Below are 22,981 nucleotides of genomic sequence, written 5' to 3' on the forward strand. Positions count from 1 at the left end.
AGCAAAATTTCGGTTTAAATTTTCCATTGTTGTTGCAACGACGTCATTGCCAGGTCGATTAAATTCACGCTTCCGTTGGTTTTTGACATTTTCAAATCTTATTTGGTAGCGAAAATTCGTCATACTTCAGACGATGCGCGGCTGACGGTTTCCCAAATTAGGAAAGTCGTATCTAACGCGGATACAGATTATAATGTGTACATATATATGCATAAAATTGATCCATTTATTCAATTAGAAATCCAGTTACAACTACTTCTTATAATAACCATTAACTTAAATCTATATAACTTGTAACGAAGGAAACACTGTTCTAAAATGTTTAAAAAAAATCTAAAATAACCTTTGCGTCTGATAATATTATCATCAAGGCGTGGGCACATTTTGTTTCAATTTTAATCTTTCTTTATCGGCAAACGTATTTCCGGAAGTCTGAAACACTTCTAGACTTTGTCCTGTATTTAAATTAGATGACAAATCCACTATACATATATAATTATATACAGACCCATCTGTATATTGAATAATTTCTCTTTGCCAAATTTCTCTAGGTTTTTTGAGATGCCTTTGTATGAATCCTTATTTCCACAGATGAAGATCGTGGTTTCTACAAACTCACTCACTCACTCACAAGGACTGCGCACACTTTGCTTCGATTTTTTTTCATCGGCAAGTGCCTTTTCTAAACTCTGGAAGACTGCGATCTTTTGTTTCTAATCTTCTGTACATAATTACAGGCTCGTTCTTTATATTTTTCAAATATTATAACGTTTGTAACATGCCTGTGTATGATGGAGAACACAAGAGTATCATCTGTAAATAAATCCAACCATAACAACAACAAAGTGGCAAATCTTTCGTGCCTTTTCGTATGTCCAGAATGCTTTAAATAATAAACTACAAATCATAGACTTCTTAAAGGTCTGTGACAGGACGAATGATGAAATATTTTTAAGGACGATGCGTGCTATTGTGATGCCCTTCAAGTGGCCCTTTTTTATCTTTATCAATGACATTGGACCTAGCATATTTATCTCTATCTACAGGGAGATTATTGCAGAGCTCTTTAGACTGACATAGATACACCTATTGCAAAAATATCTTAAAATTAGGTTTAAAAGAAAAACTTGTACTTGGGGCTTACGCTCATAACGATTTATATTTGAACATGCCTATTGAGAACATAGCTCAGCTAAAATTCCTTTTTCACTTTTCATCTAAGTCTAAAAGTTATTTTTTTTTTCAATTAAGTAGTAGTCTCACAAACTCTCCACAGCTACTGAATAACTCAAAGATCTGCGATCTATGTTGCTTTATCCCATTTTTGTGACAATTTGAGTGTATTTAATTTAATTTAATATGCCTTCTCCTCAAAATTAATTTATTAACAGCAAATTATTTTGAAATTGTTCACATCCCTGTTAGTTTTGGTTAGTTCGTTTCTAAAGTAACGTTCGACTGTGATTTTAGGCAAGTCCGATGCAGAAGCGAACCGACAAAATTTGAAAAGAAACTAAAGTTACCGATAAACGGAGAGACATTGGTGTAACAGAGGATATGGAAGGTAATTTTGAGAATAAATAAATGACGCGGGAACCTTGGCAACTTCGATTTTTGAACCGCTTCCGGTTTTTAGGCCACTGGATGCCCCATTATACAAAACTGCGCGAATCATCAATTTTTCCCAGAACGTTCGAAACGCAGTTGCGGGTGGGTTTCTTATCTTTCTTCCTGACTGCTTAGCTTAAACTGATACGAGATTTCATAACTAATCAAACTAATACAACTCACCAAAACTAACCAAATGTAATTGGTAGATCCAAAAGCAAAATTATACATAAAGAAAGGAAAGAGATTGCAGATAATAAATTATGAATTGTGGACGGTACTACTTTTTTGTAAATGTGAAGTTCCATTAGATATAAGCAACGAAATTTTTGCAGGGTTTGACGTTTAAATTATAATGAAAATATATAATTATTGTAGATTATGGTATGTTAATAAATTATGATAATTATACCCATTTACCCACACCACAACTCCCCAAGAACTAAACGGCGCACAAAGCTGTGATATATTTTACGTGTGTAACAAATTAACAAATTATTAGTTACTAAGTTACAAAGAAAAACACCTCTACAGGCGGGCCAAATTTGGATGTTTCTGTAGAAGATCTCGGCAACTACAAGAACTATGTCAATATTGGTGGCACATTCTCGATTACTTCTTTTGGTAAAAAAGACTTCTTTTTGAAGATACAAAAAAGATTTTTCCACATTCTTCGGGTACTTTTCTGAGTAGACTAGGATGGCTTTAACAAATGATGAATTGATGAACTAATTAAAAATTAAGGTGTATATAAGTAATTATATAATATAATTTAATTTAATTTCATTTCAATATATAAAACAGGATATATCCGCAGTAAATATCTAGCTCAAATATAATTTTTGGTTTTTCTGTTTTTTAGATATTATGTATTTATTTTTGTGCAAATTTTGCTAGTTGCATGTTCTTTTTTTTGCCTTCAGCTTCCAAATATGTACTTCGTTAATGCATTATTAGCGTTGCTTTATAGAAAGTGTTTGTAATTTTTAATACAGTTTTTAGTTGGTACTATAGGATTTTTATTATTTGAATCGAGAACTAAACAAAAGTTTTACATTTAAAAATGTAATTCCACAAATCAAAAAGTGTAATAGTGTCTTGTAAACAGCTGCAGATATGACATGGGACAATTTGGGTTAGCATTAAAAAGTGCCAACCTAATTTAGACAGCACTTTATGTGATGTTTAGCTTATTTTTCCATAGCAAAGGCTTTATAGCAACTAATTCTTACTAATGACAAAAAGAAATGGAAGATTCTTATTCTGATGCTCCAAGCATCTCCTCAGCTATTGGCTAGAGACCATAACATCGATATCTTTGCAACCTAAAATGATGAGTAAATGTGGAGTATAGAAAATAAGCATGTTTTATCGGTCGAAGTTATAAGTATAAGTATAATTTGATTTATATTATATATATGATTAAATTAAATAAAAAAATAATTTATTTGTTGCCAATGATGAAAAATTGGAAGGTTCGTACTGTGCCTTTGTCGAGAGACCGCAACATGTATCCCTGCAACATGAGAGGACCAATAAATGAGCTAAACAGGTAAGCTAAAAGCTAATAGATATTGTTGTGATTGATAAAAAAATGGAAAAGATTCTCCTCTGCTTTCCGCGAGAGGTATGTAAATTGAAAGAATGAGTAAATTTGGAGTATAGAAAATAGCTATTCTTGTCATTCAAAGGTGGTGGACAGAGATAAATAAACAAAACAGGCGAAGTATATTAGATAAAAATTAAAAAAAAAATAAGGAGTTTCATTTTTCACTTTTTAGACACAATTAATTACACATAACTATTGATGAATAAAGGAAGTTTCTTATTCCGAACTAAATGTATCTTCACAAACTGAAATAATGAGTAAATGCGGAATATAGAAAACAAGCATTTTCGTCTTTAATGAAGTACTTCAGATGTGAACTCCTAAAAATTTTATAAGAATTTCTTTTCCACTATAAGAAATAATGCTTTTTAAACCCAAGTAATCGCTATGATTGATAAAAAATAAATATAGGTTTCTATTCTGAGGCATTGAGATTTTCCTCTGCCTTTGGTGGGACATCACAACTTGTATCACTGCAACCTGAATGAGGAGTGTAGAAGAGACCTTCCCTGTCATCGTTCAAAATTCAGGTTCGGTGATGGTCAGAGCTAAATAACCGAAACGGTAGAAAAGTGGTGCAATCAAAGGCCCCAACAAAAAAAAACACCATAAGTTATGGATCGAGAACGCGATACGACCGGTAACCGGGCGAATACCGCTACAATGCGTTCCACAGTTTAATACGCGTTAAATACCGTAATCCAACGGCTCCGGTCGGTTCCCCGGAGAAAGTGAATTTGGCCCCGGGCTAAACGCAAGAAAGACGGAGAGGGAAAGTCGGTGAGTGAAAAAGACAAGAGGCAAAACCGAAACGGCGATCAAACGCATTCATTTATTTATCGGGGAAATAAAATCTAACCTACTTGCTCCCGCCTCGAACGAGGTCAGCTGCTCGCTTGCTTCCCCGTCGTCGTCGACCACGAGGGACGATAGACGTCGGGCGGCGTTGCCAAGTCTACGCGCGGAAAAAATCTACCTTCGACCAGGTTCGAGAAATTCGCTCGCCGCGTTGAAATCACCAAAACCTTGATGCTTTGGAATGGGTATGGAAGTATGGGTATTGAACTATTGAACAAGGAGGCGGAATGTAAGCTGTGGATAAGTAAGAAAATGCAGGAAAAATTAAAACAAGCGCGATAGAATGGGGGGAAGCATCCCTAATCGTACAAAGTATCACAGAAAGGAAGTTTACTGCAAAGTTCAAGTTGGGAAATGAAAACCCAAAGAAAAGTAATTAAGTTGAATAAATTCTAGACTACAACGGAGAAGGGAGGAAACAATCGCACATATGTGAGAAACTGAAAGAAAGTCATAGCTGTTATAGAAACACTGCTGGAATGGATAAAAAGAAAATTCGTTTTTATGTTGATCTTTTTGGACAATCGAACAACTCCAAACGAGAAAACAAGCGACCTGCCTTATGTGGAATAGCCTTAAATATCGATCATGCGAGGCAGACCAGTAAAAGGGCTTCTTTAATGTTGCAAAATAAACGCAACAATTACATGCTGATTGAAATTTGGTTTGGCGTTTACAGTTATCATTTTTTTTTAAATGTAACACCCACCTTGTATATTATTTCACAACTCAATTTCATCTTTAGCAGTCTTGTTTTTGGAGAAATTAATAATATAATACACCTATTGCATATGCAAATATAATAGATTAATTTATTCGTCGAGTTGTAAAAAAATAATACAGGGTGTTCAAATACTGTGTCAAAGTAATATATCTCGTTTATTATTTGTTTTAGAGAACAATGTTAACAACAAAAGTAATAGATGAGACTAAAAGGAACAATTTAAAATTATTTTCAAATAAACAGGGGATTCTTAATTCATGGGAAATCAAACTTATATTTTTTCAATGAATCTCGTTTTTATACTCGACTACTCAATGTGGGGTAGTTATGGTCCATAGTGAGAATTTTCGGATTTATGGCCATTTTTCAATCAAAAATGATCTGTCTTTAATATGCTATATTTTTGACGCAGTTTACGGCAGCTGTAATTTTATTATGGCAACAATTTTATAAAGCGGTTTATACAGGGCGGGTCAAAATAAAAAATATCAATTTTTGTAAAAAATCAAATGGAACATATACTTCCATTAATTACATTTATTAATTTATTAAGCATTTCCTATACCTACCTTTTTTTTACGAACAAATACTGACAATTTTCAAACCGTGTCAAAAAATCTACATAAGATTGAGAACAAAGATAATATTACCTAAAGGCGAAAAAGTCTGCAGAGACGTATTAAGCATAATTCTTTCAGATAATGGCATTTATTACATGTTAATACAAAATGTAATGCGAAAATACTTGATTAAATCAGAGATTTAAACAAACATAAAATTATGATCTGCGCAACCTTGGAAAAACAATTTAAACATTATTTTACACTAGGGATAGTATTAAAAATGCAATTTTAATAGTGCTCCAGATAAAGTACCAACAGTACGAAAATCACTTCTTCCATCAAAATATTCATGGTCCAGTTGCAAATTAACAACAAATTAATTGAGAAAACTAATACAAAATAGACAGGTTCCAATTAATTATTTATTTGTATGGCCAGCTTACACTTGTATGGCCACATTTGTATTGGCTTACATTTGATGATAGGATAAATTTCTACTACTACTACTGTGAAATTGTTGGCATAATAAAATGACAGCTGTCGGAAATGGCGTCAAAAATATAGTGTTAATATATACATATATTGGATGATTGAACATCTACTAATGCAATAATATATATGGCGTTACATTTAAAAATATAAAAGTTTGTTTTCCCATATATTTATGAATCACCATGTACATTTGAAAATAATTTTAAATTGTTTCTATTTGGTCTTATCTATAACTTTTGTATTTAACATTTTATTCTAAAACAAATAATAAATGAGATATATTATTACTTTGACACGTTATTTAGACACTCTGTATACAACATAATTCATTAACCGTACATGAACCATAGAATTATAATCTCAAGTGTCTAGCGCGTTTACACTCCAAAAATTCCTCACTTCTGTCGGAATTTACAATTCACTACATATTCTTTATTCTTCCTTTTTACAGTGAACGGAAAAAATTTGGAACAAATTCATTTAGAAATCACACGTCCAACATATTTTTTTTTTGGTCATTTTTTGCAGTAAACAGAAAATATATAGGGCGAGGCAAAAGGCAGATGTCGATACCAATTTGCTTTTTTTATATTCATTTTTCAATTCAAATTTTACGCATAATTTATGTAGTATACCATATACCTATCGCATACTTTTTATGACAAAGAGAACAAAAACTCCAAATTTAATTTCTAGCTAGTACTAGTAAAGTTTTTAAATTGTTGCTATTGCAAACTGTGATATAGGGTATGCTACATGAATTATGCGAGAAATTTGATGGATTGAAAAAAAACATTCAAAAAAGGGGCTTGGTAACCACATCTACTTTTTTATCCACCTTGTACATTTTATATTTACTACAAAAAATGCGCAAGAAAAAACTACGGACGTGTGCGGGCATTTTTTCCTGATTTTTAAGTGAATTTGTTCCACATTTTAACCGGTGATTGTATACAAATAATATATCATTTCAGTGTAATGACCGAAGAATTCATTTTCGAGATATTTAAAGTTAAATATAAATCTGCACAGTTATTTTGATGTCAATGGCTACTCATTAAGCGGGGCTTTTTGAGGCGCCGCATAAGAATTGCAATTTTTAATTTCAGTAAAAGACCAATTTTATTAATACGAAAATATAAAAAAAAATGGAAGAAAGCAGCAGCCGCAAAAAAAAAATCAGGCCTAACATGAGAAACTGGAACTGGAAGGACCATCTCATCGATGGTAGCATTGTAGCTTATTTTGTTACATATCTTAATTTAATGTAGACAGTTATTCTTTTAGCTGAAATGACCGCTTGAAATACGTACCGAATAATGCATTTTTGTAAAAGCGGACCTGCATTGCTATTTTCCATGTGAAACTTTGAGGATGGCATTTAAATTAAATTAAAAATGGCTAGTATCGCGAGTTAAATGCACTATTAGATGCTGCTTAAATAATAATATAGTTTTTTTAGCGTTCGCCTTTTTTAAGCAAACCCTTGATTTCCAAGCGACGCAGGAAATTCGGCGGGATCCGGCAACAACAACACCGCGCGCATAAATTAAGTAAGTGCGCGACGCTACGCAACAGCGGCATGCTTCCGGCGATCACATGGACCCGCCGAACTTGATGCAGGTAAAGGTCGACCAACCCACACGGAGAGAATGCCGAGATTACGTGCGATGGAGGAAGTCCGAGGTTACCGAGTGCATCTAATAACCCCGATAGAAGAAAGTGCGTGAGTACTTACGATATCATGGCCTTGGGTGCCACCTCTGACTACTTCGGGGGCCATGTATTCGATGGTGCCGCAAAACGAGTACGCCCTTTGCTCGCCATCGTTCCTGGATAGCTCTTTGCTGAGCCCGAAGTCGGTCAGCACGATATGACCGCCCTCGTCCACCAAAATGTTCTCAAGCTTGATGTCTCGGTAGATGATGCCCAGCTGCAAAACCAAAAAAGAAAAAAACATTAGAACACAGGTCGAGATTTATAACATTAACCCCAAAGCAAATGGTGGTTACTGTGCGTTACTATCTTGATATCTCCAGTCTGTATGATCATGTATTACAAGGTTAACTGTATATTTATGCTGACGCGTATGCCCTTACGGGGCTTGTTTCGTATATTACCCATTTTATTGTTGGTTTGTGGGTCACTTCCTTTGATAATAAAACATGTTTTGATTGATTAACGAAGTTTTACATTTTAATGATCAACACTTAACTAAAGCCCTTCGGGAATAGTCTGAGAAAAATTGAGAGCAAGTAAAACTGTTTTTAAGATTTCTTTGGTATATTCAAAGAAATATGTTAACACCATAACATCATCATTGCTGTACAAATTCATACCTTCATACCTCATCTCCTTTTGTGGGACGTTTAAAAACTTTTATAAGTAACGATGTCAAGCAACGAACAACAATGTCTTCTGAAAATTTCTTATGTAGTTTTTATTATCTAAAACGCTTACTAAATCAAAGCTTTTTATTTCATTAACACTTCTATGGCAAACATTATCGCTTATCTTGATACGACCAGAGCAACGGCGAGATGTCCATGAAAATACAAATGACCTTTCAATATGGACGATTATTAATTTTTGAAATAAAAGAGTGAACTTATCCATTAAATTTATATTTATATATATCTTATATAAATGACCGATACCGAAGTAGAGCCGGTGCCCATGATATTAACTTTTTTGAAATGGTCAATAGTAGAACTGCTATTCATAGTCAATAAAAAATCTGTGCTCCAAAATCTCATACAAACGACAAAAATGGCAAGTTGACAATTACATTCGAACACAATGAAATAAATTTAATTGTGTTAAATGGAATTTCATCAAGTAAAAGCCAGTCACCTCAGTCCAATATATTCGAATACTTAAAGAAAAAGTAGTATAAAAATGTGTAGCAGTGTGTTGCTGGGATGATTTGAAGCTAAAAATGTCAATATGCCCGGCACCATATTCTAACTGCGCAGTTGAAATTTTAAAGAATATTTCAAAAGAAACCGCTTTATTGAATTAGTTGTTCCAGTGCTCCGTTCGGCTGTTAATATTGTTATTAAAAAGTCCAGGTGACTGAGAATCTTATGTATTGTGACAAGGTACAATGTTTGCTTTTTCAAATTAAGAATACGCCAACGTTCACTTTATTTATGGATTGTGTAATGGAAACGGACGAGCGGCGATTGATGAATATCGTCGGCAATTTGCCACTCGTAGAGTACCTTGTAGAATTGTTTTTAGCAGTGTACAACGATGTTTGAGAGAAACAGGCAAGTTTCCAGTTACTTTTGAACCTCCCGTTCAACAGGAACTGATTGATGCTCAACTTTCAACTATTGTCCTAAAAATAAGTGACAGACTTAACGTAAGCCGGATAAGAGTCTGAAGAACTTTATGCAACCTTTAAAACCGGCCGACTACACACTACACGATTTTTCGGATAATATTATGTAGTGATGAAGCCTCGTTCACCCGAAACAGTATCAGTAACACCAGGAATTAACATAGTTGGGCACTTAAAAATCCACGACAAACTCGGGAATCCCATTTTCAAGATAGATTTTCAGTGAATATTTGGTGTAGGAATATTGACCACTGCTTCATAGGTTCGTATGCGTTGACGTTGACGTCTTTGTATGTCTGATGATGCCCGTGTGGGCGAAACACGTGTAACATTTTAGAAATAATAATTTTTGAGACATCGACTTCGGAATTAATTGGATCGTTATAGTGTTGTGAAATCAGCTCTCTTTGAGGGTGGGAGATTTGTTTTATCATTGGTCCGTTTTTAATTGAAGAACGTCTCACGGCCATTGGTTATTTAAGTTTCATTGATCCATGATTTTCCAATTTTACTGGATGAAGTTCCTCTTAATGCAAGACAACGAATTCAGCAATTTTGTGCACCTGCTGACTTTGACGGATAAGTAACATAATTTCTTAATCAAAATTATACAAACCGGTGGATTGAAAGATGTGCAGCAGAGAAAGAAAGAAAAGAGAGAGAGAGAGAGAGAGACCGACCAAACCGAAAGGCAAAGTTTTTTTTGACAAAGGGCGCACGTCCCTGACATTAGCCCTCTCCTTCCAAACCTATTAATAGACGAAATGTTCGAAAATGTTGGTTTGTGTTGGCGCATTCCACGTGCGAAGGTTACCGGCTTTATTGGCGACGGTACTTCAAACGCTTATTATGTAATAATGCAGTCGTTCTGCATCGTTTCACTATCGAAATTATTACTTATTAAGGGTAAAAAGTGGATGCGCGGAAATACAAGGGATATCCGATAAATAGGTCGGTCCAAGGCTTTCCATTTAAACGAAACCGTCAAATAAAATACAGCTACATATGAAATTCTTATAATTCAATAGAATACAATACAATGCGTTTATTTCCCTTCACAATAATTCATTATATAGGCAAAGTCATTCTTACTGCTATGGTACAATTTGTAAATAATTTTCTACATGACACTAAAAAAAAGGGTTTTAACGTAACTTTGAAAAGCTGGTAAGTTATTAAAAAGTAACGGCCCCATATTTTCAGGAAAACGGAAAGCCAATGTAGTATTGGAAATACTGGAAAACCAGATGATTTTAATGTGTTTCTTAGTTCAGTCGCTGAAAACATAGTGAAGTCAGATACATCAAAATATCAAACTGATTACTTGCGTAAAAACCATCAAAACAATCAGTTACGGTTTACGGAGTTTCCAATGCTGTCAAAAATCTTAAATTTTCAGCATCGACTGATTATTTTAACATAAGCAGTATTATGCTGAAGATTGTGGAGAGCATAGTTGGGAACTTGGAGGGTAGGTCGCTCGCTGTTCTTACGGTGTGTGATTTGGCCAGGGCCTTCGATTGAATTTCCATGGTTTACTCCTGAAGAAACTTTCGATCTATGCTATTAGAGATACTCCCCTGAAACTCTTTGAATCATATCTCTCCAATAGATATCAGTACGTACTATATGATAACTCTGTTTCTCAAAGTGTCATTTTATGATACGAACCAACAGCGTAATGTTTGCACACGATACCTCCTTTACAGGTTATAATAAAAATTGTCTTAATTTACCGACTATCGCTGAGAATATTTTGGAAGGGTTATTTAAACACAGATTACTTAAGGTATCCTTTGCTATAGTTTCAGCGATGCCATTTTTATTTTTCACCTTCATATGAGAACCATTAGGTTAATGGCCACAGTCGACCACAAGGAACACTGCTAGCCGTTTTTTCGATATTTTATCCCTTCCTACTCTCTTTATTTACCACAATTTGCTGGAGATTCATAAGGAGAAAACCAAACAAGATGAGGTAACTTATTAAGCATTCCACGTTGTCGTCTAACTATATCTGACAAAAACTGTCTTAACCTGAAACTCTTTTATTATGTTCCGTTAAAAATCAGAATGTTAAATTTTTTTTAAGTACAAAAGTATAATAAAACCACATTTATGAAAATATTACGTTCTATAGATGAACATTTTATGACACCAAAATTATTAATAACAAATGAAATTATAAAAAAGAATATATACGTAAATATAATATTTTCATGACAATGTATGCCGTTTGGAAGTATATATAAGTATTGGATCCGGGTATTGTCAGTGTAGTTTGTTGACGTGTGATTATACAATTTTCTGTAGTCTGTAATTTTGTTGAATGTCGAAATGTTTTAATATTGAAAAAAAAAGCTGATTTGTGTTATATAGTATATGACCTGCTGTATCTGACAGACGCCATTCGCAAAATAAAGCAGTTGTTCGATTTTTAGCACTGATTTTAATTGTCTCAATTTTAATTGTGTTTGGCAGTTAAGATTCCTATCAATATATAGCTCAAGAAATTTTATATTGAAGCTAAAAGGAATCTTTTCGCTATTCTTTTCTTTTGTGCATGGGTTCAGGAATAGAAAACTCAAAACTCTATCAGAGTTAAACATCATTTGCGAAAGTTGTAAATCGAGATCTATAGTGTCAAAATGGTTAATAAATAAGCTAATCGGACCCAGAATTGAAATATTTAACATATTTGAAGGAATTTTTTTTATATGATTTTTCAAATCAATATTTTGAAGACAAACATGTTGTCGCAACAGCGCATTCTCCCAAATCGATCAAATTTACAAGATTTTATTTAAAAAAAAGTGCAACGCTGGCAATGACTTTGACCATTTCTAAAATCGTGTTGATCACCTGACAATATTTTATTATTTTCCTTTTTTAAATATGGGAATAACTACCAATTTTTTATTTACTTGGAAATTCACCAGAACAGAATAAGAGATAATAAAAGTCTAAACTAACCAAAACTAAGCAAAACTACTGGATTTCGATTTTTTAAATTTTGTTAATAGTAAATGTTCTGTGCAAGGGCAAAGTTTTTGTTGTGTTTCCTTAGTAAGGGATTGTATTTTGATAGTATCTCTTATTTTTTGGCATTAAATAATATGTCTGAAAATTTTTGTGAGAAGCAGCAGTAGATCTTTTAACTTGTCACTAGAATGCATCTGTGTACGCGTTGGACTTTTAACCTACTCTTCGAAGAGATGCTAATAATAAAATTAGTAACATTTTTATTCTAAGGAGCTGCCAAAACGGTTCCGAAATAACTCTTCTTGTTAAAAATAACCAATGAATGAAAAGCTCTCCTGTGGATGGGAATGAAATTTATCCGATTCTTTTTCCTTATTAAACTTCTTCTTTATGTTCTTATGTTATATTCTAATTAATTAATATAAATTAAATAAACACATTAATTTTCTCTGCTTTCTTCCCCCTTACCCTTACTTTTTTCTATTTTACAGACTTATAAATTATTTTTTCTAGTAAAACTCTGATGATAATTTTATATTGGTGAATCAATAAATAAATTTTCTTTTCATTGACTAAACTTACTGTTGGCGTATATAGTCAGCTTTTTTGTATTTATTGTTGGAATTGAGATAAAACAAAATGTCTTCTGTTGTTTACACGACAGGGAATCCAGCGGTCAAGATTAAAATTATATTCGCTTATGCGATAAAGTAACTGGGAGCAACGATGGATAGCTCAGCGGTAATTGCATTGCATTAAATTGAAAAAACTTCAAAAATATCTTAGCCTACCTAACATGGAAAGGGATTATCATGTGACTTTCTCATATGGGGAAGTGGTCATAAGAATTATAATTAATCCACTTGAGTTGTTAAACAAAAGAGAAATACAAAAATGCGAAAACTTCTTGGACTAAATTTATCTTCCTACAACATTCTGTTGCTCCTGTAGCAAAACCGTAACTTAATAAAATCTTGCAGGCCAAAAGAAGTTTTAACAACATGCAAAAATTTTAAAAAATACTTTGTAATTTTTACTCTGTAGCTCCGAAGAAAACAATTTGTTGCCAGTTGGCTAGGCGGATAATAAACGTCCAAAATAACGTTTCAAATTAAACAAAATTCATCATTTACATTCAAACAGCAATTTAAAAGTACCTTGAGAGCGCAAACGGTTATCTCACGCTTTATTAATTTTCCGCAGGTTATACGGGGATACGTCAAATACTAACGATATACTTTGATAAATAAATAAATAAATAAAAAAAAAAAAGATCAATACCCACCACTACAGGAGATAAATCGAAATGTTGAAAAAATGGACAAGAAATTCATGTTTTCTGTGCTATAACAAAATCCCACTTCATTATGGGCGTTAATCTGAACAACTCTTAATGATAAACTATCTGATAGAAGTATTAATTGTGAGTCTATAGATTATATCGAATATGTTTCCAAAAATATTGCAAAAAGGCTGTTGTGGTTAGGTACATGTATACTGCTTTGATATTTTTTCATCAAAATTGGCTACCTGAATAACCTGCTTTAATGAATAATTAATGTTATGTGTGGTAGTCTTGTTGACCTTCCGTTGGGATCAACCTGTCTAATCAGTTCGCATTTGAAACCCGTTATTTTGTGGGGCGATATGTAATTCAAACTTTCAAAGTCCAGGATGTCTTACGGATTTGGAAGAGCATCGTGATGGTTTCAGCATGCAATTCTTTTTTTTAAGAACGAATGTTCAGGAATTGATACTTAATTTCCGCATTGGATGCCTTTTTTGTATTCATTGTTTAAAACAATTCTCTTTGTTTTCCTTTTTGTTTATGCATTTGTCACATGATCTGACTTCACCTGCCACTTTAATGGCCTTAGACCCCAGAACCAAGCATTCCAGTTATTTTCAAAATAACACTAAATTTGTTCACATGAACTGCATCTTCTATATCGACAACTTGGACTACTGCAAAAATATGGGCAGATATTTTGACACAACGCATTAACCCTCTCACTTCTCTATTCCAATAAACAGCAGATGGAAAAAATGAAGCCCAGTACCTTCTTAAGACAAATTGTTATTACTACGTTCTTATAGAGACGCCCCCGTAGTGAAGCGAGATAAGAATTTTATTGGCAAAACTTCAAGGTCTGAACTCGCACGTGTCCGCGCGGTACAATTGACTTTTTTCGTCCTTTCTCAAGGCAAAAATCGAAAATCTCCAGCACTCGCGGGGAATAATCCTTTTTGCCGACAATTAGTCGTTTTTTTCCTTGTTTACGGTTTGACTGGCGGAGAAATGCAAAAGTGTACCTAACAATATTAGGGGAAGGACGTTTTGTCTCCCGATTGCACTATACACGATACGCAATACATTTTGAATAGGTTTGGAAAACATAAATACCGAACGACAAAACGATATCGATCACTTAGTAGGAGACAGATAAATCAGTGCAGTTCGAACGGCAACGAAAATGTAGGAAATCCAAATGTCGCATTTTGAAAACAGGAAAAATATCGTACAGCGATTTTTATGTCGCACACACATAGTCAACGAAATGGCATTATAAAAAACATCGTTGTTGGGGTGCAACGAAGAGAAAAAAGAGTAAGTAGGCATCGAAGGCTTGGAGAATGCTTTTCTAGCACTTTTTTTAATTTTCTTCAATTTAATTTATTGACTCGAACTTGCTGACGTTTCGCCAATCATCTTGTTGGCTTCTTCAGAGCTTAACTGAAACCGGTGTCGTACACTCGACAGAGATAGCACCAATTACCGGATATATACGGTAGTTTTGACTACAAAACAGGATCGCATTTTTGAAAAACTGCTGTCGAAACTCGAAATTATGTCTTTAATTATTATGAATAATGGACGATATCATTCTAAACTTAATGAAAGTGTAGCAAATGCATCGATAAACAATGAATAAATTATCAATTAGCTGCACAGTAAGAGGATTAATAACTCGGTGAAAATTGTCAAAAATCACAAAACAAACTTGCAGTATATGCAACAGACGAAATGATTGCTGAAATGAGTCATGAAGTTTTGTTTAATGCCATAGAATTGGTGTGAGCTCAGTGCAAAATATTTTTTAAAAGAATATGAGGCAAGGCACGATCATACTGCAGTAATATATATTTGGAAGGCAGCTCTCCAGACAGTCAGCAAAGAAACTTGGATCAGTTGTGTAACGCACACAGAAAATATAATAAAAAATGCTGGGAGAATGACAATACACTCGAAATAACGGTACCCCAAATTGTTATGAATGTAAACGTAGGATCCTTTTCTGGTAGTAGCAGTTCCAATTTTGGCTCTGACGATGAAAATTTTTCATCGTAAATACAAACTAAATGTGGTCGACTTGTATATTTACTCTTGGCAAATTATATTTTATACGTTTTTCAAAGAAACTTCCACAGGCTACTGTAATACTTTTTACAAAACTTCTGGATTCCTCCTGCGTCATTTTTTGCTGAGCCCTAAACTTCACCAAGCGAAACTTCACCAAGTTCGACTCAGCAAACACCGACGCAGGAGGAATCCAGAAGTTTTGTAAAAAGTATATTTTATACGGTATAGTATATATTATTTAATTTTCCAATTTTTTTGATTAAGGGCGGTACAACATCTGCTGAAGTATAAATGGAAGCAAGAAGAAGATAATTTTGTCTGACATTTTATTGTCCACTATGCCATCACAAATCTAACAGGCTGGAATCTCTAACTGATTGTTAACATCTCGATGTACAGGATGTCCCACGATATGACTGCCATAGCTTGGGAGTGTGTTGCTGGGATTTCAAGACCTTGAGGAGCATAAATAAACACGCAAAATTAATTTAATTGACGTTTTTACTGTCGCAATACATAAGATTCACAGCCACCAGGACTTTTTAATAATAACAGTTCAATAAAGAGGTTTCTTTTAGATGGTCTTTAAAATTTGAAATGCTTGCTTGAGTTGCAATAGCGTTTCGAGTATATGGTCATTTAACGCAGCAACACAGTCCCAGGCTATCTGTATCTATAAAGTATAATCATCGTCTGTTAAAAATATCCGTGGCCAAGATTTCTACGCTCGCAAGGAACGTGACGCAACTTCATCCGTTTTCTTTACATCCGAGTTTTGCGGGTTGCGGCGAAGGTGTAAGTTCGACAAACCTCCATACAAACCTCCGTATAGGTCGGTCGGACCAGTCAGGACCAGGTGTTTCCCCCTTGGATCGCTGAACACGCCGTGCAAGCAGGTTGCAGAGCCATGCGGTAGCGCGCAAAACTGACCCTTATGGACGGTCGGCATAAAATCTGCCGCCTCTCGGGGGCGGACTATATCTGAATGCAACAGCTGTCGCGTCGATTGTCTGGGACCGTTTTGCGGTCAAGACTGGCACGTGGTTCGCGTTGGTGTTATATACATGATTCCCCAATATGAAGCGAAAATTCTCCTCTATTGCGGATCGGAATAAATTAGATAAAAAAAAAATTAGTTCATCATGCGTCCGATATTTCAAAATATTGTTATTATGTAGGTGTTTCTAGGTTTGTTTCGACATCAAATCAGGAACTCAGTACATGCTTTAATTTATAATATCGCAAATTGAACAAAAGTGTGGAACAAAATTCTAAACGGGGAGCAGCTAGACTGTTACACAATAAGATTTTGGTGTTAATTGACAAAATTTTCCCTATTCTAAGGTATAAAATTAATACACTTAGAAAACGCATTCATTATGTATAAAACGTCAAATTTGAATCAAATATAACACCCAAATATTTAATTTCGTATTCATGAATTAATTTTTTGTTGTTAATATAAACATTTACATCCCAAATATATTTATCCAATTCATGTTGTTTACCAAAAATACAAAATTTTGACTTGTCTGTGTCTATACAAAAGTTATATATTATTGCACTTATTCAAAAGCATATATATATATATATATATATATATATATATATATATATATATATATATATATATATATATATATATATATTCTCACGTATTGATTCACGGATGGAAAAATGTGATGACACTATATTCCGGGATATCATCCGTTCGCTCGTTGAACTCCGACTGGAATCCTGCATCCGACTGGAATCCTGCAAATTCTGCATCCGACTGGAATCCTGCAGACGTTTCGCCAAAATCCCACTTGGCATCCTCAATGCTCGCGCTCCGAAGTGTTCGAAGTGTTTTCGGAGCGCGAGCATTGAGGATGCCAAGTGGGATTTTGGCGAAACGTCTGCAGGATTCCAGTCGGATGCAGAATTTGCAGGATTCCAGTCGGAGTTCAACGAGCGAACGGATGATATCCCGCAATATAGTGTCATCATATATATATGTATATATATGTATATATATATATATATATATATATATATATATATATATATATATATATATATATATATATATATATATATATATATATATCCTGCAGACGTTTCGCCAAAATCTCACTTGGCATCTTCAATGCTCGCGCTCCGAAAACAGTGTTATATATATATATATATATATATATATATATATATATATATATATATATATATATATATATATATATATATATATAAAGTGAAAATGGACATAATTACCTCGTGACGAGAGAATAGTATTTATAGTAATTTTATGCTGACGTTGACGGGGTCGATGGCTGCGGATGATGCGACATATCGCTGACCCGGCGTTTTCGCAATCGCTGCCCTATTGCAAGGCTTAAAATCCAAAAACACAGAGAAAGAAGTAAAGCTGACGGATTTTTCTTACGTTACCTCTGTTGTGTGTTAGGTGTTCTAGAATCGCAATCTTTCATCGTATGTCCATGCGTATAAAATAAAAGTGCAAATACGCTATATTACCTTTGTTAGTTTGTATTTAAATTTGTATATAAATTTATTTGTACAGTTCAAGAAGAAGTTACTGATTTTTTTTTCACAAATTTACTGATTTCCCTCATACAATTTCTTTCAAAACTCTCTTGTGGACTTGTTCATATTCAATTACATGTCAAGTAAAATGACAGGGAAAAAAGGAGGTACAAGTACCGGCAACATCACTAATATGGATCCGCCACAAAATCTCTCAAACAAAATGGCTGAAATCGAGTTAAAATTGCAACAAGGTTTGGATAGCCTTAGAAAAGATTATTTATCGATCAAACAAGGGACTGATGGTGCCACGCCAAGTAGTTTTGAAGAAATATTAAAAATTTTTGAAGAAAGTCCCAAACAAGTATCAAACTTATGTAAAAATAAACCTTCTCTCATTGACGTAGGTACCGAACGCGTCAAAATGTGACCCTAGTCATGAGGGTACACGCGAAATTGTTACTTCTCTATTGAATATACTTTTGCAATATGCAAAACTTCCTAATAAAATGTAGTTAAAATGACTAAACAAAATGTCAAAAATCAAAAATCTGATTACTTTGTTGACCCCATTAATAAAGCTTTCTATAGCCTTGGCTAAATAAATACCTTCCGCCATGCCCCGATTATGTGGCTGTATTTTTCCTGGTTTATTGCGGTTCCAGTTTCGGAACTTACTCTAAAGGCAGGCTCGTTACCATAAATACATAAATTAACATAAAGGCATAATCAACTCTCCTTGTAAGTCTTTTTAAAGTTAGTCGAAATATAAGGAGAGAACTTTCCTTCAAATCATGCGTTATCACTTTGCTGGTCTTCCTAAACCCTTGCTTTCAATTCCAGTCATTCCCGCAACTGCTAGTAGTAAATTTGCGTGTGAGAAGGATTAATAATAGAAATGACTACGTTTAAAAGCTATTAATTGATCTTGGTCTTTATACTACTTTTTTAGAAAAGCGAACGAGCACGGTGCTGTCACAATCAGTAAAATTAATAGTTTCAAGGCCACATAAAAATGTAGTTATTACACTGCGAACTGCCAGAGCTAATTAAAGAGAATTTGATGCTGTAACAGACAGTAAGGACTTTTGTTTCAAGTAAACTTCCGCAGGCTGGGGTACATTGGTGGAAGTGCGTAAGAGTACGTTTATACCAAATGTTAATAGTATGTACAGCTTTTTATTTAGAATTCCGTAGCAACCTACAGGGGTTAACGGAAGTCACTAAGATAATACAAATAAAATAATAAAAAAGTTGTGTAATTTTTGCATTATCTTTTAGATTTGCAAAAAAAAAACAAATGCCCATCGTATAATTGAGAAACAGTAGCAATTTTTTTTTATATTTAAATGGAACACCCAATATAGTTTCTGTTATGATCAAAAATCGGTTTCTTCTGATTTCAAAAATATATAGATTGTTGATATTTGGATAACCCGTTCTTGAATTATTTACGCTTAAACTTTTTATTAACTAAACAGAAGTCCAAATAAACCCAGTGAGTGGGTACGCAAATATAAAAAAAAACTCTGTACGTCGCTTCTAAATGGTAGATTTTCCTCTAAATAAGGTGCGCATTTATTAATAAGAATTTTGGAGAACAGACACCGGGAATTTACCAAAAAAATTACCAAAAAAATATACCAAAAAATCATCGATGGAATGAATTTTGTAGCTTTTGAATTCGAAAATTATTGACATAAATTAAGCATAAGAATAAAATCAGAAAAATTTAGATCTGACATAGTTTTTATTTTCTATTCCAAATAAACTTCATCGACAATCTTAAACGTTTTACTGTGTAGCGATGGATATTGTAAGCAGATTTTTTTTGTAATTCTTGCGCCCGAAAAATGTAAAAACACACTCCCGCTGAAGATCGTGTGTTTCTTCGAGAGGTTCTGAACATTATGCAGATCATAAATAATAGACCACAACAATAGAGTACAGCGCCTGTGCAGATTCATCCGAAAAAAAACAGGTTAATCTATCTGTCGAACATATGGTACTTACAAGCTGACAGAGGAAATAAGTGACTTGAAAAAATTTGAAGAATATACAGTTAACAGCAAAAATATGAAACAAATTCATTTAAAAATCAGTAAACAGCAGGAAACAAAAAATAAACAGGTTTTAAATAGAACCTCTTTTTTTATGTATTTTTGAATTTGTCTGACGCAAAATATCCAGAAAGTCCCATTATAAGATCCACAGTGAGCTTCCATATTCACTGTCTTAACACAATTTATATACTACAATTATACTAGCAACTTTACCTGTTAATTTCAAAATTAAATGGATTTTTAAAAATTGGCGTTGCATTTAAAACAAAGAACTTGGTATCGATATCTCCTTTTTGACCCAGCCTGTGTATTTTCTCTTTACTGCGAAAAATGCGCAAAAGGAAAAATTATAACGAACGTTTGCCAGTCACAACAGAACGGGTCGGTCGCTGAATCGTTCCCTGGAGCTAAAATTGTGAGTTTACACAATTTTAAACGGTACATTACGTAGCAATAACAACGAATTTAAGCATATTTATTTAAAACAAATAACTTAATTTAAAACCTTTAAATACGTTGACATCAGGGCATTACGTATACAAACCATGCACCGCCAGTATCTTAAAAGTTACCCATGCAATACCCAATCCACATTGTATATTTTGCAAACTTCGATTTATATTATCGAATTGCGTAAATTTCGCAAAGGTTTCGTCCATCAGACAACCCTAGTAATTCCCGTAAAAAATGACTCTACGATTTAGTACTCTCGGAGAACTAAAATTGTTTGTTTTTATTAACTACATCGACTTGCAACACTAAGCCGCCGTGTACGTCTGATAACCGCCACTTTGAAGCAAACAAAACAATCTCCGAGAAAAGGATAAATTGTTTACGCTGCAAAGTTGTTTCGTTGTTTACTCCGATACACTGCTATATACTTTTGTTTTGAAACATTTTCCTGCGTAGATTCGAGAAAATATTTGCGATTATCTTATTGCCGGTGGTTCAACCGTATTGAATACCGAACATTCTCACGCTCTTAACAACCTTATTTATTTGTTGATTTGGAGTGACCACACGCGTGTCGTTCGCGTTGGCGGTGGTTGTTTTCTAACCGCAGATTATTTGAATTATCGATGTGATCTGGGACATAGAAACCCAAATAACATGGAACTCGAAAAACCGAGGTCATATCTTGCAATTTTTGGTGAATCTTCATATAAAGTTGTTTGACGCGTCGTTAGAATTATACAGAGTTCTGAAATTTTTCATATATTTTATAATCGAGTCAGAGAAAAAAAATGATATTGGGCATTGGACATTATTTCCAATTTTTTTATATTTTCGGATTTTAAATTTCGGCGAAAATTTGGAGAGCACGGTACAAGCAAATTATAGTCATCTAAAATTAATTTATGGACGTCATCAATGTCTCTTACAGGCCACTAAAAGGATTTTTTTGCGATGCGATTGTAATAGTCGTTGTAGTCATACAATATATTTTTGACTAAATCTTTTACTACAAGACGAGCCAGCCTTATATTTAACAGAATTTAAATGCTCATAGTTTTTCAGTGAAAATAGAAAATACCTACTGCCAACTAATAATATTTTTGCCTTTAGGTCTTTCTACCAAGGTCCAGATCTTATTTAGTAACAGAGAATTAATTTCATCTCTTATAGCACGCTCCCATTTTAGCATATCAACATTGATTTTCATCCTTTGGTAAGAATTTGGAATGCTATCTAGCACCGATTGGGCACATATATAAATATAATCGGGATACCATCTTCATTGTATAATAGAGATTGTATTCAATTCAGTTGAGCTTCAGGGTTACCTATATCTGATTTTACAGCTTCTGATTTAACACCGTCTGGTTTTTCACTGTCAGAAATATCAGTCTGTGCTAGTTACCCGTCTAATTTGGCAGCTCCCGATCTAATACCATCTGTTTTTCACTATCACAAATAACAGTTTCGGCTCCAAAGTTACTTGTCTGCTTTACAGCTCCAGATTTAACACCTTCTTGTAGTCGTTGCAGCAAATATTGAGATAATGATAAGTTTTAAAAATCATTTCATAAATACATTTTTGATGGTTGATTTAAAAAAATATATATTTTTTAAAATCAAAATTACTTCCGAAAGTAAAACATTTCAAGTAAATTATTATTTTTGAAGATGAGAGTGGTTATATCACTACTGCTCAAAATCCTACAAGCCGCAAAGATATAGATAAAAACATATTGAGAAAATTTGAGAAAATGGGAAATAAACTAAGTGGTAATAGGTAATGTGTGTAATAAACTAAGTGGTAATAGGTAATGATATGTTAACGATACCATTACCGTCACCTAAATTTTTTAGAACTAGGTTAGGTTTAGAGTAATAATTTGTTGGTATTGCTAATCCGAGAAACAAATGTTGGACCAAATTTGTTACTGTACCCCAGCCTGCACACGGAAGGTATTAGATTTTTATAAAATCTACTTTGAATAATTATATTTTCTTAAGATTGGTGTGCAAATTTTACATTAAGTTTGCAATTTTTGAGGGGGCGTGTTCGAATATATTTACAAAAATTAATTTATGGCTCTCTGCCGGTTCGGTATATTTATCTTTATATAAAAATGATGAAGGGACTTCGTGACGGTAGATGGTTGCTTTAAACGGCGTTTTAAAATATGATTGTCTATACAGTTGAAGGTTAGTCCAAAAACCTTCAGAATGTGCTTCTCTTAAAAGGCAGGAAAATTAAATATTTCTATCCACTGCATGGATGGATGGATATTAGCATATTAATGTCCTACAATTGCCAGCAGTACCAGCATAAAGGTGTGAAAACAGAGACGATTGTAAAAAATGCTCTGAGGAGCACGACATCGCAGATTGTCAGAATAACGACT

At 33.8% G+C, this 22,981-nt stretch overlaps 1 protein-coding gene across 2 annotated transcripts in view; it reads right to left on the reverse strand.

Moving 5' to 3' along the window:
- LOC132697800 (ribosomal protein S6 kinase alpha-5-like) overlaps window positions 1–22,981 on the reverse strand; it is a 126,058-nt gene that overhangs the window by 26,474 nt on the left and 76,603 nt on the right. For both annotated transcript variants that reach the window (XM_060663456.1, XM_060663455.1), the window contains exon 5: window positions 7,593–7,787. In XM_060663456.1, the coding sequence (XP_060519439.1) occupies window positions 7,593–7,787 (195 nt within the window). The remainder of the gene's footprint in view (window positions 1–7,592; window positions 7,788–22,981) is intronic.

This window comes from Cylas formicarius, unplaced genomic scaffold (genome assembly GCF_029955315.1).
Source record: "Cylas formicarius isolate icCylForm1 unplaced genomic scaffold, icCylForm1.1 PGA_scaffold_2__14_contigs__length_35257938, whole genome shotgun sequence".
Taxonomy (NCBI): domain Eukaryota; kingdom Metazoa; phylum Arthropoda; class Insecta; order Coleoptera; family Brentidae; genus Cylas; species Cylas formicarius.